Consider the following 16,876-nt stretch of genomic DNA (forward strand, 5'->3'; position numbering starts at 1 on the left):
GTATGAATCCATATTACATCCACATAACAAAGTTGTGGTGCCCCCACCTAGATTAACAATGCAGGGACGAGCATTGTGAAGCCAGCTTTGGATTTCACCGCTGAAGAGTATTCCTTTCTCATGGCTACCAACTTGGAATCAGCTTTCCATCTGAGCCAACTAGCTCACCCTCTTCTGAAGGCATCGGAGGCAGGCAGCATCGTCTTCATCTCCTCAATCGCAGGTGTTACAGGCATGCCAAATTTATCCATTTATGCAGCAACTAAAGGTAATCTAGTATGAGGCTTATTTTATCAAGCAAAGGTAATCAGTAACTGTGCAGGGATCCCCCACTCTTTATGACTTTGTTATCTGCTATATTCTTCAGGAGCACTGAATCAGCTCACAAAGAATCTGGCTTGTGAGTGGGCAAATGACAATATCCGAGTCAACTGTGTTGCTCCAGGGCCCATCCGGACACCACTCATGCAGCCTGTAAGGGCCCTTTTTAAATTGTTGTCTGCATTTTTTCTTCGAAAAAAGAAAAAAATGTCCTCCATCGCAAAAAATAAATAAATAAATAAAGGGAGGGTAGCACCCCTCACTTGATGGATAAGTACATATTTTAGTGTAGCATATATGGTTGATTATAGCATTGCATTTTCTGAACATTGACAAAGCTATGCAGAGTGGTGATGGGGTGCTTTAGGAGACCCCTAAACCAAGCAAATCTATGCTATTAGAGATGATCATTATGTTGGTAGAGGAAAAGGATATATATATATAACAATGATTGGCTACTTTTTTTTCTGAAAGAAAAAACTATCGCCAGCTACTTGTGTTGGCATTTTAGTAACGATAATAGAAAGTTTCTTTATTTATGCGGCCTACATCAGCATTATTATATTATAGTCATATTGATCTTTGTAGTGAGTACCGTAATTGTAAGTTTAGTTCATATATCTCCACGATGGTAGAAATTATTGGTTGGACCGGATCAACCAGCTGAGCAGTGGATCAGTCCAACCTTAAAGAGACCCACACAAGAGGGGAAAAAAAAAGAAGCAATGCACGGCATGTTGTGCATGTGCCTTGGTGGTTGGGTTGGTCCACCGCTGAGCTGGTGGACCAGCTCCAACCATTAGTTGCCACCGAGAATTGGATTCTGCTCTATCATCGGGCTTCTCCCATGCTAGTAACAGAAAAAGAACAGGAAAAACAAGACCACTTGATATTGATCGGATAAATATGACCTAGTAGTTTGAGTTTAATATGGATCATGACTGCAAATTTTATTTTAATTTACAAGGCTCGATCCAAGCTGATCGAGTGTCATATTCTGCACCATAGATCTTTTTGGAAAAACAAAAAGGAAAATCAGACTCCCTAGTTTTCCTCTCGTGCAAGGACCCCAAGGTGGCCCTGCAGGGCTACAACATTATTTAGCAACTAAAAATGGATAGGAAATTTGCAGTGGCCACAGTAGTTGCAATCAAACCTCATGTAATTTGCACTGCATCTTTCACCAAGACAGACACATGTTGTAAGTCGTTAGGCTAAATTTCTTCTAAAATCTCTCATCCTTTGCATTTGTATATATAGGTACTTGATGACAAGGAAGCTACAGCAAGACAAGTCTCCCACGTACCCATGAGGCGTATTGGAGAACCAGAGGAGGTGGCATCTCTTGTGTCATTCCTATGTCTACCTGCTGCTTCCTATATCACGGGTCAACTTATTTGCGTTGATGGAGGTTGGACTGCGAGTGGTTTCTAAAAGGAAAAACAACTCTACAATGAAGTTCTTGCTCTCAATCCTCAACTCTACCAGTGGCCTCGAGTGGTGATGCATGCTTAAGACAGGTTGGCAGAAAGCTTTCTTTAGTTGTGGTGGTTTTCAGTCATGGAGACTAGAGCCTTGATAATAAAGTTCACGACATTTTTGGTCGTTTTGAATTGATGGATTCATATAGGCTATCATTTGGCCATAATTGCTACTTTGCATCATGAGATGTCAAATATACAATCTTCTCAATAGAAGTTTTAATGCTGCCAGCCACCGATTTTGTGTATAATTAATGTCTTGTGTTGACAATCTTGCATGTTGGTCATGAATTATGCATACATAATGTAAAAAGTTTGTGCAAATAATTTATTTTTATTTTTATTTTGGTAAAAGGAGGAGCATAGTTAGATTCTTTAAGATAAAGATACAACAACCTGTTTAAGGGACATATATGCTACAGACACTCAAACACAGCAGATGGTCCAACAATATATTCTAAGTTGTAAACCAAAACATAACTGGCAAGAAGTTTAAAACACCGATTCCATGATTGGGAATAACAGAATATCTTCGTCACCCCATGTTGTTGAAGGTAAAGAATGGAAACTTGACCCCAGCAGAGAGTTCGCACTACCACCAAAATAGATAAAATCCTGCACTGAAACTCAGTTATATGTAGTGACAAAGAGCCGATCCAATATATGTTTATCCTGCAGATACAGAGAACCCTGAATGAAGTGCCATTGTTTACAATGCCATGTGTACCACCAGATAAATTTCCCAAGTAGTAGAACAAATAGTTGTAATAACATCGTCAAGAGATAATCGTAACAGGGATGGACAGCATAGAGATGCCCTTCCCTCAACAATGAACCAGCTGCATTAAGCACCACACCACGGCACAATAAGAAATAGATGACACCGCATAACACTGTACCAAATATCACCCCCATCATAATCACAGTTCCTGCTGAAGCAAGATAAGGGAGAGCATACAGAAACATCCATTTGTGACAATGAGCTCCCGGAGCAGCACCCACAGCAGTAATTGATGAATAAAGAATTATGAAATCAGAACCAACGCTGTTCAAGGGCCATGCCCCCATAATCCTTCCCCAATTAACAATCCAATTCTGATAGTCTTGCCCACAGAGATATCTGGAAAGTTGTAATCAAAGATATAGGAACCTGATAGCAATGTATTGAAAAATCCTTGCATTGACAGCAACAGTGAAGATGTAGATGCTTATATGAAATCACCTCATAGCACCCACAGACTAGTTGTACACAAAAATTATTATAGAACAAGTATTGATTGAAACCCGAGCAACGAAAACACTTCCCATATAATATATACCCTGCAACAAAGAAATAAAAGGTCAGTAAAAAATTCCCCTTGGTTCCTGCAGGATTCTTTCCTTTTTCAATCCTTTTTTCACCCGCAACTTTTCCTTCCTCATTCCTTTTCTTTCTTTTTTTCATTTTGTTCTTGTTTCTTCTTTTTGTTTTCCAGATTCATGACACTCCTTTTTACCATATATATTTTATTTTTCACAGCTCTTTTTTCATATTCATTTTGTATTCTTCCCACTCACCAGTATACGTATCCCAGGCTTCTGTATACTCTGTACAACCACTGAGGTGGAATGAAAATACTCCACCAATACATAACTGCTGAAACAATTTGAAGAATTTTGATGTTGTCTTCCACTCTCATATTTCCTGAAAACCTACAAGCAGACATAAATAGCAGCAGATAATATGGAGCAGAATTAGGTGAAACGTGTGGTAACTTGAAACTAAAATTTTTCTCTTTTTTGGAGTCAGAAGTCCCTTGTTTGAAACTATGGTCCACATCACAGTTTCTACACTTGTCAGAAATTTGAACTTCCCGAAATTCCAATGTTTTGAACCCAGGCTGTTTAAACTCACATATGATAGAGATATTCTAGTTTCTCTGGTTTGCAAGTGATTTAGAGAGAAGACCATATTAAGAACTTAGGATTACCACGATAAAATTTATGCTCATTTATACCAGTGCACCTGGTGGTCGTTTACACCTCCATGATTGCTCATCAAAGAAGATCTTGCCGACTTCATAAAGTTGCCTGATGTTGTTTTGTCCTTGTGACCAATGAATATGTGATCTTCTGATTACGTTCCAGGTATGCCATAGTTGAAGAATTAGCTGGATTTGGAGCAACCGTACATACATGTTCCAGGAATGAAGCAGAGCTTAACAAATGCCTGGAACAATGGAAAAGTGTGAACATTCGTGTCACCGGATCAGTTTGCGATGTCTCTTCCCGAGCCCAAAGAGAGAAACTAATGGACGGTGTCCGTTCCATTTTCCAGGGGAAGCTCAATATCCTCGTAAGTTTGGAGCAATATTAAACTAAATCTCGTTATAAAGATCAATACCAGAATACAGAAACAGGCCAGCGATGGAGCTGTCAATAAAACCCAACAGTAAATGATCTCTAAATCTCTTGTGACACAAATAATGCTCAACAAAATTGTTTCATACTAAACTATTGTAGCATTTGATGGAGTTACGAGGCCATCCAGATTGTTGCACATCCTGTATGAGCTGTTTCTCTTCCATCTAGGTAGGCTCTGATGAGGAGCCTCCTAGCGTTTATTGTTTCTGTACCGTCCAAAAAAGACAACTTAGGAGGTAGCAGTTCAACCTAGATCTTGTCGTAAATATTTAAGTTCATGGTGAGTGTTGCCTTCTTGAGATGGTCTCTTGTTTAGCATTCGCATAAGTGACCCCTGAGTCTGATTTACTGGAGTATGAATCCATTCCATCCACATAGCAAAGTTGTGGTGCCCCCACCTACATTAACAATGCAGGGGCGGGCATTGTGAAGCCAGCTATGGATTTCACTACTGAAGAGTATTCCTTTCTCATGGCTACCAACTCATCTTTCCATCCGAGCCAACTAGCTCAACCTCTTCTGAAGGCATCAGAGGCAGGCAACATCGCCTTCATCTCCTCAATCGTAGGTGTTGTAGGTGTTGGAATTTGAGGTTTAGGGCCTGTATATATATTTTAAAATTTTATTTTCTAAATACTACAGCAGAATATAAGATTAAAATACTTTTAATCACAATCATGCATGCATAAAAATATAAAACCACAAGGATCTAGTTCATATGCTGAAATTGACATATGCTGAAATTCAGATTGTGATCAAATCGCATACCTGTTTCACAATCTTTTTCTTCAAATCTAGATCTAGAAGAGAAGAGATTTTCTTCTAGCCGCATAAGTATTCGGCCTCTACGGGTATCCACTCGAGATCAGCCTGGAATAGCCTTCTTCAAGTTGAATTTTCTTTTCTAAGAAAATTCAACCTGCTGAATCTGAACGAAGCCTGGATCGCGATCAACACTTGAACTTTTTCTTTGATCTTCTTCTTCTCCTCTTCTCTAACCTTTCTCCCTTGCTTTATGCTGCTGCTACAACTTGAAAACTAGCAAGGAAGAAGATGCCCAACAGCTTGGACGTGGGAGACTTGGGACGTCCCAAAAGATGGGGCGTGTAGGACGCCCAAGGGAGAAGAGAAAGGGAGAGGAAGAGAGGGCATGGGAGTCTCCAAATGTGGGCATGGGCTGCTGGTTAGATGCTTTAGGGACCTTAGGGGAGGTCTCTTTAAATAGGCATGAGGATTGAATCCTATTCAATCTCATAATACAAGTCCTACTTGCATTGGGTTTTCTAATAACTTAGGTTATCCAACTTACTTTAGGAGATCCTTTAGGCATCAACAATTGGAGCCCTTGCACCCATTATTTCACACCCCAAAACACACCCAAAGAATGCCCCATATAAGATCAAAAGGCCCTCTAATCATAGGACACGCCCAACTTGATCAAATCAAGGTGGCACTCAAGATAAGCTTTCAAGAAAATTAATTAGGGACTTGCACCCTAAATTCATTTGATCCAAAATCTTAGACATCCAACAATTAGAGTCTCATGAATCTAATTCATGTAGGTTATTAATAGGTAATTATATTTGAATTCTTATCAAATAAAAAATCCAAACAGAAAGAGAAATTGGGTCCAACCATGTGCTAGCAAGGTTATCTTGAATCCAATCGGATTTTTCTAAACCCAATTAACACTTCATAAGCTCAATTGCTACTTTCAGGCCTAATCCCTTTGTTGTGTAACCCTATAAGTTTAATTCTATCTGGTAGTGAGATATACAATGATCTCTATTAAAGTATCATTGAAACTCTTTTCAATGGGTCGGAATAATTTCACTCTAACTCATTAAAGATTGTCGATCCAAAATAACCCTAGTGAGCTCTTACAATCTACTAGTGACACCTAGCATTATGTAGTGACAACCCAGTAGAACTGAAATAAACCTCTAAGTATAGTTAATGTGTGATTTAGTCCCTCTATCGTGAGTCCCGACGAGATGGCAGGTCATGGATAAATCGTCAAACCTTAGCATTAGTCATATGATAGATTCGATTAGCTCAAGTCCAGTTGTGATTTCTATGGAAACTCTTTTTCATCAATCATACTACTATGGCCATAGATTTTTGGACCTAGCCTTTCAAATCCCATGGAACTACTCTCTATCAAGGTTGATAGATCCCATCTTGATGTGCACCCTGTTAGATGTGTGTCCTAGATGCCAGATTGGCTGACACATTCCTGTAAAGTGTAAGGGCAAATTCATAATTTTGACTATAAATGAATAAAAAGATTATTCTACTATCACATTGTGTACATTATGTCTGTGATACATCCTTTGAGTTAGTAGGAATGTTAATTCATATTTTCAAGAGTTGAAAATTTAAGGTATGAATTTACATAACTAACTCATAAACAGCTCCTGACCATAGGATCATCACGAGGATGGTGATCGATCTGGAAGGTTGGTGTACGATCGCTTCCTTAGGGTAGATGTATCTTGAGTCTACAATGTAAAGACACCAGAGTGAGTGTACAGATATTCGTTGAGAATGAGAGTACTAAGCGTGACCACCTCGAGCAGTCATAAGGAAGTCTACCTTCTCGTCGATGACTAGCTCGATGCTGCAGCTGTATGTCTAGTTCTTTGACCTGAGGTACATCGACAGTTCACCTTGAGTGTGTTATAGTTTACTACACCATAACTTGATCTCCTAGCTATTCGAAACCCTGAGGTGTATGTTGGCTGTAGCATATTCATTGTAGGAACCAGATTGCACCAAGATGGGATCTATCAACCTCGGTAGATAAGAGGAGTAGTCCTATGATGATCGAAAGATCGAGTCCTTAAGCCCATGGCCATGGCAGAGTGAAATAATGGAAAAAAATTTTCTATTGGGGTTTCACATTGGACTTGGATCGATCGATTGATTCATATGATTGATGGGGTTTGATGAGTTCACCTTAATCCTAATTCAATCGGGACTCATGATAGAGGAACTCAATCACACAGGTAGCTGCATCGAAAGGTTCGTCTTCATTTCTGATGGGTTGCCACCATATACTGCTAGGTGTCACTGGTGGATTTTGAGAGCAATTAGAATGATCTTGATGATCGATCATTCTAATTATCTGAATCAGAAGAGTTCTGATCCATCGAAAGAAGTTTCGATGATGTTGATGATGAGATCATGACATATCTCATTACCATACGAAAATGAATCTAACTGGGTTACACAAACAAGAGTTAGGGTCTGGATGTCATCAATTGAGCTAGCCCAGTTTGATTGATTTAGATTAAATCCAATTAGGTTCAAAGAAATCATGCTAGCACACGATTGAGCCTAACTTTCTCCTCATGCAATATTTTTCATCTTGATCGAGCCAAATATGATTTGACTCACTCAGAGAATCTTAAGAAGGTTTCTCTTAGTTTGACTGGAGCCAGTCTAGTTCAGAAAAACTTTATCTTAATTCATGAGATAAATTTAAGACAACACCTGCTAATTTCTGTCACCTGCCATTTCTATTTTAGGACATCAGTCAAACGTTGACTTATGGAACTTAAACTAAAGGCCACTTGGCAAGAGGTTATTGGAGAGTTTTTGTGGAGTGTCCACCTGCTAAATTAGGCCTCAAAGTGGGTTCCAAGATCAGATTGGGCGTGCGCCCCAAGTGGATAAGGATAGAGTCCCATGAGATGAGGACTCTGATCCCTTGATCGACTTGGACTGTGGGGCACTAATCTCACTGTGCTTATCCAGTGTTGGCACCAACAGTGGTGAAAATTGAAGGAATTTTTATCTAATATGATCAGATGACATCACTCTATCAATCAAAATTTTTTTAGAATTAATTAAAATTTTTTGATTGATCGAATGATGTAGCACTGCATGGCACAGCAGGGTCTATTTAAACCCTGTCTGCGCCTAGGGTTGTGAGATTCTACTCAATACCCAGCAAAAATGAGATTCCCCTCCACTTCTCTACATCCCCTCTGCTCCTCTCTCTCTCCTCTTCATGTCCAAGAAGTTGGACATCCATCTGGTGCTTGTCCAAGGCGTGGTGGCTCTCTGAACAGAAGGCTGTATGGATTTGTCGAGAAGCTGCTGCTCCAGCTTTAGAAGATCTTTTGAAGATCTTGCAGATTAGATCTAGATCTAATTTTTGGAGCAAAGATTCATGATGAGAAGATAATCTAGATCCTACTTGAGTGGATACCGGTAGAGGCCAGGTGACTGCGTGGCTATTTTAGAACCTCGGGCATTGCTGCGATCATCTACAGGGTAATCTAGTTACCCTAGAGGTATTTCTCTATTCCTCAAGTTATAGATTTAATTTTAGATTAAATATCAGATGAGAATCAAATCTAATAGATCTTAGATCTAAAATATCATAGAATACTTTTTTTTATTTAAAAATATTTTGCTCCAGATCTCATTAGATCTGGAAGATCCTACAAGGAAAAAGGCGGTTTTCCCTTCAACTAGTATCAGAGCCAGGTTGATGGCTCTATTTCAGATCTAATTTAGATCTAAATTTTATTTTTATTTATCTGATATTAATAGATTTTAGATGTCATATCAGATATGATTGGATCTGAAATTAAAAAATTTAAAATTAAATCTAAGTAGATCTAACATGTATGAGATACTTGACTAGACTAGGAATAGTTTAAACTATGAATAGTCTTGAAGTTTTATATTTTAATGTGATTAAAATATAAATTAGATCTAATTTATTCTCTAATTTTTTGATATTATAAATATTATATTCAGATCAAAAAATAAAAAATAAAATTTAATTAATTCATAAGATTGATCTGCTGCATGCCTAGACTAGTTGTAAAATTATTCTAGTAACTGTCTAGAATAGATTTTATATTGAATAGTTCAATTTAAATCTTATTTTTCAGATATTACATGTAATGTATCAGATCTGAAAGCATGCTAATTAGATCAGATTTTAATACATAAGATATATGCAAAGCATGTATAAGTTAGATCTAAAATTATATATGTGATATGTAACTTAGATCTAACTAGTTTTGTAGTTAAATCAATATTTCTGATTAAGGTGTTCCTCATGGCCGTCCGGTCATAAGAACAAAGTAGGATTTAAAACCCTCTCCTCCCATTCAATGGGGTATTCTTATGGCATGTAGGGGTGCTGCGCATTCATCCTTAATCAGAAATCAAAATTTACTTTTCTGCAAAACCCTAGATCCTGAAACCCTAGGATTTATTTACATGTTTTGTTTATGAACCCAAGACTTAATTAATAAATTAAGTTTATGAAATTAAATTAGATCTAAAATTGAGAATTTCAGATCTAAGTCATTTTCATAAAATTGGGTTCGGGCTTGGGTAGCTCAATTAGGTCAAACGGTTGATCAAACCGAATCAAAAATTGATTAGGTGGGATCATGAAAGCTAATAATTGACTAGCCTAATAGGATTAAGTTTAGGTCAAGGTCGAATCACATTCATATGTGACTCGATCAAGTTAAGACCTAATTTGGCTCAGTGGTTAGAGCCTGGATTGTAGACTAATCCAATTGGTTCTGGTTCGACAATTTGGTGTCTAAGATAAGTTGGGCAGATACGACCGATTGGTTTTTAATTGAGAGCTACTCGACTCGAATGCATTCTTGTCAAGTTAATAGCATATCCCTTCCACCGGTCTCACTTACCTAGCCATATGTGTCGATCCAGTTCTGATTTTAGGTGGCTAACAATTCAAGTTAACCCATGTCACTATGTTAGTCATAATTGTTATGACTATGTCAAGTCAAGTTTAATGAGACCTAAATTAAATCTCCCTAAGAAAATATTAAGTCTAAGGTCTTCCACCATTATGGATGTGTGGGCCCTTCTCGGGGTTGATTGTTCTCGGCTGGTTATAGTGGCTCAATTGCACCGGAAAGATGCAACCATGTCCATTAGGCATTGGATGCTATGGATTAGAGGATGGGTTGTACTCAATATTTTGGATACGGTGAAGGACTCAATCAGGAATCTAGTTCGTGCAAATGGTGGGTCTGACTTAACTAAGGATTGGAGTAATATTTCGGACACAGTGAGCTTCATGAATTAGAGACTAAATTTTGGGTGCACCATAATTAGAGAATCATTGGACAAGAGTTGTCCACTCATCGGTTGACCCATCACCAATAACTATTAGGTGAAGTGGTGAGCCAGTCGGTGAGATCGCACCACTCACTAGAAATCACTAATCACGGAGATTTTCACATCTCTACCTAGGGAGTGTAGGGATCTGAGAAAATAGTGAGAGCCTAATTTGTTTAAAAATAAAATTTCTAAACAAATTATTTAAGTCTGATTATAAAATCTAACTAGAAACTTTTGACTCTCTACAGAAAACATGTCTACGTCCAACCCCCTGACCAAAATACTAGACACCCACAGATTGACTGGACCTAATTTTAAGACTGGTTGAGAAACTACAGAATTATTCTGGATTTTGAGAAACTGACTCATGCCTTAGATCAAGACCCACCTGCCATGCCAGCACGTCCGACTGCTGAACAGAGAACGTCTCTGAAAAAGTGGATGGATGAAGATAACAAAGCTAGGTACTACATGTTGGGTGCCATGTCTGATGACTTGCAGTGCCAGCATGAGAACATTATGACTACCCGCCAAATGTTGGCTCACCTACAAGAGTTGTTTGGTGAACAAAGTCGCGCGCCAAGTATCAAGTCTGCCAAAGGCTTTTTAAGGTTAAAATGCATGATGGGCAGTCAGTCCAAGATCATTGTTTGACAATGATGAAGGACCTTGAGGAGCTTGAGAAGCTCGGTATCATCTTAAACAAAAATTTTTAGATTGATGTGATCCTTCAGTCCTTGTCCGATGCATATGGTCAGTTCATCATGAACTTCCATATGCATAAGATGCAGTGTACCTTGGCCGAGTTAATGAACTTATTGGTTATGGCTGAGCTTTCTTTGAAGAGTTTAAAAGACTCGGTCCTTACTGTGGAGCGGACTTCTTCTAAGAGAAAGTCTTTTGGAAAGAAGAAGAAGTCTGCGAAGAAGCAGAAGGTGGATAAAAAAAGGAAGAAGACAGAACCGAAGAAGAAGGCTGCTGAAAAGAAAAAATATTTCCACTGCAATTCAGATGGCCATTGGAAACGAAATTGTCCTCAATACCTGGCCACCCTGAAGAACAAGAAGGATGATCTTTCTGGAGGTATGCTCATTATAGAATCTAATCTTATGATTTCCTCTACATCCAGTTGAGTACTTGACTCTGGTTCTAGTACTCATTTGTACACTTCTATGCAGGATCTTGAGGAGAGCAGGAGGCTGAGAGATGGGGATATGATCCTACACATCGAAAATAGAGTAAGAGTTGCTGCTGTGGTCGTGGGAATCTATCCTTTACGATTACCGTTAGGATTAGATTTAATTCTTAGAGACTGTTATTATGTGCCTGCAGCAAGCAAAAATTTGATTTCTGTTTCATGTTTAGCACAAGAAGACTATGTGATTAGCTTTCATAAAAACCATTGTAATATATTTTATGAAAATAATAAAGTTGCAAATGATTTTCTTATTAATGGTCTCTATCAGCTACATATTGATGTATCTGTATTTAATATCGAGCAAAATGTGAATGCCATAGGAATTAAAAGGCCTAGAGATAGTCTAAGTGATAGGTATCTGTGGCACCTAAGGCTAGGTCATATATCGGAAGATAGGGTTAACAAATTAAAAAAATTCGGACTATTGAGTCTGTTGACTTTCGAGTCATATCCAGTTTGTGAATCATGCCTTCAAGGCAAAATGACCAAGCTCCCTTTCATGGGACATGGGGAAAGGGCCGTAGACCTACTTGCCCTAGTACATACAAATGTGTGCAGCCCATTTGATGTGCCGGCTAGAGACAACTATGTCTACTTCATTACCTTTACCGATGATATGTCTAGGTACGGGTATGTGTTTCTAATGAAACACAAGTCTGAAGCATTTAAAAAGTTTAAAGAATTCAGACATAAGGTAGAAAAACAAACAAAAAAATCCATTAAGGTTCTTTGATCAGATCGAGGAGGTGAATATCTTAGTCGGGAGTTCCTAGACTATCTTAAGAACAATGGCATAGTCTCTCAATGGACTCCACCTGAAATGCCACAACTCAATGAGATTTCAGAACGGAGGAACCGGACCCTATTAGATATGGTCCGTTCCATGATGAGTTTCACAGACCTCCCTAAGTTTCTTTGGGGATATTATCTCATGACAGTAATATATGTATTGAATAGGGTTTCCTCTAAAATCGTTCCTACCATACCATATGAGATATGGCATGGTAAGAAGCCAAGTCTGAGTCATCTCAGAATTTGGGGTTGTCCGGCTCATGTCAAGAGACAGCAGGCGGACAAGTTAGAGTTCAGATCTTTTAGAGCTCGGTTCATAGGATATCCTAAAGAGTCATTAGGATACTATTTCTATATTTCAGAAGATCACAATGTGATTATGAATCGACATGCAATTTTTTTTGAAAAATAGTTTATTCAAGATAGTGGCATCGGAAGAATAATTAAGCTCAAGGAGAATGTCTCCCAAGAGCAACGAGCTAAAGAATCTAAAGAACCCATTCAATTAGAACCAGTCCTAACACAATCTCTTCCACCTCATAGATCGACTAGAATTTTTTATCCTTCTGAAAGGTACTTAGGTACCATACAAGAGGATGTAGAGAAAATATTCTTCACGAAAAATGGGGCTCAAGGTGATGACCCCAAGACCTATGACGAGGCGATATCAGATATCGACTCCAAAAAATAGTTAGAGGTAATGAGATCAAAAATTGACTCGATGCACTCAAACCATGTCTGGACCTTGGTAGATCCACCTGAAGATATTGTACCTATTAGGTGTAAATGGATCTTCAAGAGAAAGATAGGTGCAGATGGGAATGTGGAGACATTCAAGGCTAGGCTCGTAGCGAAAGGTTATAGTCAGCACGAAGGTATTGACTATCAGGATACCTTTTTGCCCGTAGCCATGCTAAAATCCATCCGCACATTACTTGATGTTGCAGTCTATTTCGATTATGAAATATGACAGATGGACGTGAAAACAGCATTCTTAAATGGATATCTTGAGGAAGATATCTATATGGAACAACCGCTTGGTTTCACATCCAATGATGATGATCACAAGATCTACAAGCTGCAAAGGTCCATTTATGGACTTAAGCAAGCATCTCAGAGCTGGAATACTCGTTTCAATGATGTGATCAAAATGCTTGGTTTTATCAAGAACGAGGAGGAACCATGTGTGTTCAAGAAGGTCAGTGGGAGCGCAGTTGTCTTCCTCGTACTGTACGTAGATGACATCCTCCTGATTGGGAATGATATTTTCATGTTGACCTCAGTCAAAATATGGTTGTCTAAGGAGTTCTCTATGAAAGATCTAGGAGAAGCATCCTTTATACTGGGTATTAAGGTCTATAGAGATAGACCAAATAGAATGCTGGGACTTTCACAGAAGATGTACATAGAGGAGGTGCTAAAAAGGTTTAGCATGAAAAACTCCAAAAGAGGTTTAGTACCTTTTAGACATGGCATTCATCTCTCCAAGAAGATGTGCCCTAGCACACCTGAGGAGATTGAACGCATGAGCAAGATCCCTTCTGTTTTCGCAATAGGGAGCCTCATGTATGCCATGCTATGTACACGACCTGATATAGCCCATGCTGTGAGTGTCACAAGCAGATATCACTCGAATCCAGGCGAAGAGTACTAGACCTCTGTGAAATATATCCTTAAGTACTTGAAAAGGACTAAGGATATATTTCTAGTCTTTGAGAATGGAAAACTCCAGGTTCAGAGATTTACAGACTCAGACTTTATGTCTGATATAGATGATCGAAAGTCGACATCTGGGACTCTGTTCATTTGCAATGATGGTGCAGTCAGCTGGAAGAGTTCCAAGCAGATGATAATTGCTGATTCTACCATGGAGGCAGAGTATATTGCTCTGTCGGAAGCTGTGAAGGAGGTATTCCGGTACAAGAAGTTTACCGCAGAGCTTGGAGTGATGTCATTGGATGCCATCCCTCTTTACTGTGATAATAATGGTGCCATAGCCCTAGCTAAGGAGCCAAGATCTCATCAGAAGTCCAAGCATATCGAGCAGCGATTCCATCTGATCCGTGATTACCTCAAAAAAGATTATGTCGAGGTTAAGAGAGTCGACTCCACAGATAATGTGACAGACCCACTGACAAAGCCATTAGGCCAGCAGAAGATCGAAGTCCACCTTGAGAAGATGGGACTTAGATATGTAGCCAATTGACATTAGGTCAAGTGGGAGTTTGTTAGATGTGTGCTCTAGATGTCAGATTGGCTGACACATTTCTGTATAAGTGTAAGGGCAAATTTATAATTTTGACTATAAATGAATAAAAGGATTATTCTACTATCACATTGTGTACATTATATCTATGATACATCCTTTGAGTTAGTAGGAATGTTAATTTATATTTTCAAGAGTTGAAAATTTAAGGCATGAATTTACATAACTAACTCATAAACAGCTCCTGACCATAGGATCATCACGAGGATGGTGATCGATCCGGAAGGTAGGTGTACGATCGCTTCCTTAGGATAGATCTATCTTGAGTCTATGATGTAGAGACACTGAAGCGAGAGTATAGGTATTCGTTGAGAACGAGAGTACTGAGCGTGACCACCTCGAGCAGTCATAAAGAAGTCTACCTTCACGTCGATGACTAGCTCGATGCTGCAGCTGTGTGTCTAGTTCTTTGACCTGAGGTATATCGACAGTTCACCTTGAGTGTGTTATAGTTTGACTACATCATAACTCGATCTCCTAGCCATTCGAAATCCTGAGGTGTATGTTGGCCGTAGCATATTCATTGTAGGAACCAGATTGCACCAAGATGGGATCTATCAACCTCGGTAGATAAGAGGAGTAGTCCTATGATGATCGAAAGATCGAGTCCTTAAGCCCATGAATATGACAGAGTGAAATAATGGAAAAGAGTTTTCCATTGAGGTTTCACATTGGACTTGGATCGATCGATTGATTCATATGACTGATGTTGGATTTGACGAGTTCACCTTAACCCTAATTCAGTTGGGACTCATGATAGAGGAACTCAATCACACAGGTAGCTACACCGAGAGGTTCATCTTCATTTCTGATGGATTGCCACCATATATTGCTAGGTGTCACTGATGGATTTTGGGAGCAATTAGAATGATCTTAATGATCGATCATTCTAATTGTCTAAATCAGAAGAGTTCTGGTCCATCGAAAAGAGTTTCGATGATGTCGATGATGAGATCATGACATGTCTCATTACCATACAAAAATGAATCTAACTGGGTCACACAAATAAGAGTTAGGGTCTAGATGTCATCAATTGAGCTAGCCCAGTTCGATTGATTTGGATTAGATCCAATTAGGTTCAAGAAAATCGTGTTAGCACACGATTGAGCCTAACTTTCTCCTCGTGCAATCTTTTTCATCTCGACTGAGCCAAATATGATTTGACTCACCCAGAGAATCTTAAGAAGGTTTTTCTCAGTCTGACTAGAGTCAGTCCAATTTAGAAAAGCCTTGTCTTAATTTATGAGATGAATTTAAGATAACACTTGCTAATTCCTATCACCTGCCATTTCTGTTTTAGGACATCGATCAAACGTTGACTTATGGATCTTAAACTGAAGGCCACTTGGCAAGAGGTTGTTGGAGAGTTTTTGTGGAGTGTCCACCTACTAAATTAAGCCTCAAAGTGGGTGCCAAGATCAGATTGGATGTGCACCCCAAGTGGATAAGGATAGAGTCCCATGAGATGAGGACTCTGATCCCTTGATCGACTTGGACTGTGGGGTGCCAATCTCATTGTGCTTATCCAGTGTTGGCACCAACAGTGGTGGAAATTAAGGAAATTCTTATCTGATATGATCAAATGACATTACTCCACCAATCAAAATTTTTTCAGAATTAATTAAAATTTTTTGATTGGTCGAATGATGTGGCACTGCATGGCGTAGCAGGGTCTATTTAAACCCTTCTGCGCCTAGGGTTGTGAGATTCTACTCAATATCTAGCAAAAATGAGATTTCCCTCCACTTCTCCATATCCCCTCTGCTCCTCTCTCTCCCCTCTTCATGTCCAAGAAGTTGGACATCCATCTGGTGCTTGTCCAAGGCGTGGTGGCTCTCTAAACAGAAGGCTGCAGGGATTTATCGAGAAGCTGCTGCTCCAGCTTCAGAAGATCTTTTGAAGATCTTGCAGATCAGATCTAGATCTGATCTTTGGAGTAAAGATTCATGAGGAGAAGATGATCTAGATCCTACTTGAGTGAATATCGATAGAGGCCAGGCAACTGCATGGCTATTTTAGAATCTCGGGCGTTGCTGCGATCATCTACAGGGTAATCTAGTTACCCTAGAGGTATTTCTCTATTCCTCAAGTTATAGATTTAATTTTAGATTAAATATCAGATAATAAGAATCAGATCTAATAGATCTTAGATCTGAAATATCATAGAATAATTTTTTTATTTAAAAATATTCCGTCCCAGATCTCATTAGATCTGGAAGATCCTACAAGGAAAAAGATGGTTTTTCCTTCACATCCTACTCCTACAGTGGACCAACTGTCACCAATATC

General features: G+C 39.0%; 2 protein-coding genes and 1 long non-coding RNA gene across 3 annotated transcripts in view; 2 read left to right on the forward strand and 1 right to left on the reverse strand.

Moving 5' to 3' along the window:
* The window catches only part of LOC140851920 (noroxomaritidine/norcraugsodine reductase-like), a 3,995-nt gene extending 1,942 nt beyond the window's left edge, over positions 1-2,053 (forward strand). Inside the window, exons 3-5 of the mRNA XM_073244120.1 lie at positions 52-268; positions 368-474; positions 1,582-2,053. Of these exons, the coding sequence (XP_073100221.1) occupies positions 52-268; positions 368-474; positions 1,582-1,755 (498 nt within the window). The 3' untranslated portion in view covers positions 1,756-2,053. The remainder of the gene's footprint in view (positions 1-51; positions 269-367; positions 475-1,581) is intronic.
* On the reverse strand, positions 1,728-3,668 carry LOC140851922 (uncharacterized). Its single transcript, XR_012134688.1, has 2 exons — positions 3,025-3,668; positions 1,728-2,922 (listed from the first exon to the last, which is right to left on the reverse strand). It is a non-coding gene; the product is annotated as an uncharacterized lncRNA (long non-coding RNA).
* Positions 3,669-3,918: 250 nt separating this feature from the next.
* On the forward strand, positions 3,919-4,796 carry LOC109506325 (tropinone reductase homolog At2g29170-like; the record flags this gene model as incomplete). The annotated part of the gene is made up of 2 exons (XM_029267115.2): positions 3,919-4,148; positions 4,589-4,796. Coding segments are annotated over 2 exons (438 nt in total), but the record flags the coding sequence as incomplete, so codon positions are not given.
* Between the last annotated feature and the right edge of the window lie 12,080 nt (positions 4,797-16,876).

This window comes from Elaeis guineensis, chromosome 10 (genome assembly GCF_000442705.2).
Source record: "Elaeis guineensis isolate ETL-2024a chromosome 10, EG11, whole genome shotgun sequence".
Classification (NCBI taxonomy): Eukaryota; Viridiplantae; Streptophyta; class Magnoliopsida; order Arecales; family Arecaceae; genus Elaeis; species Elaeis guineensis.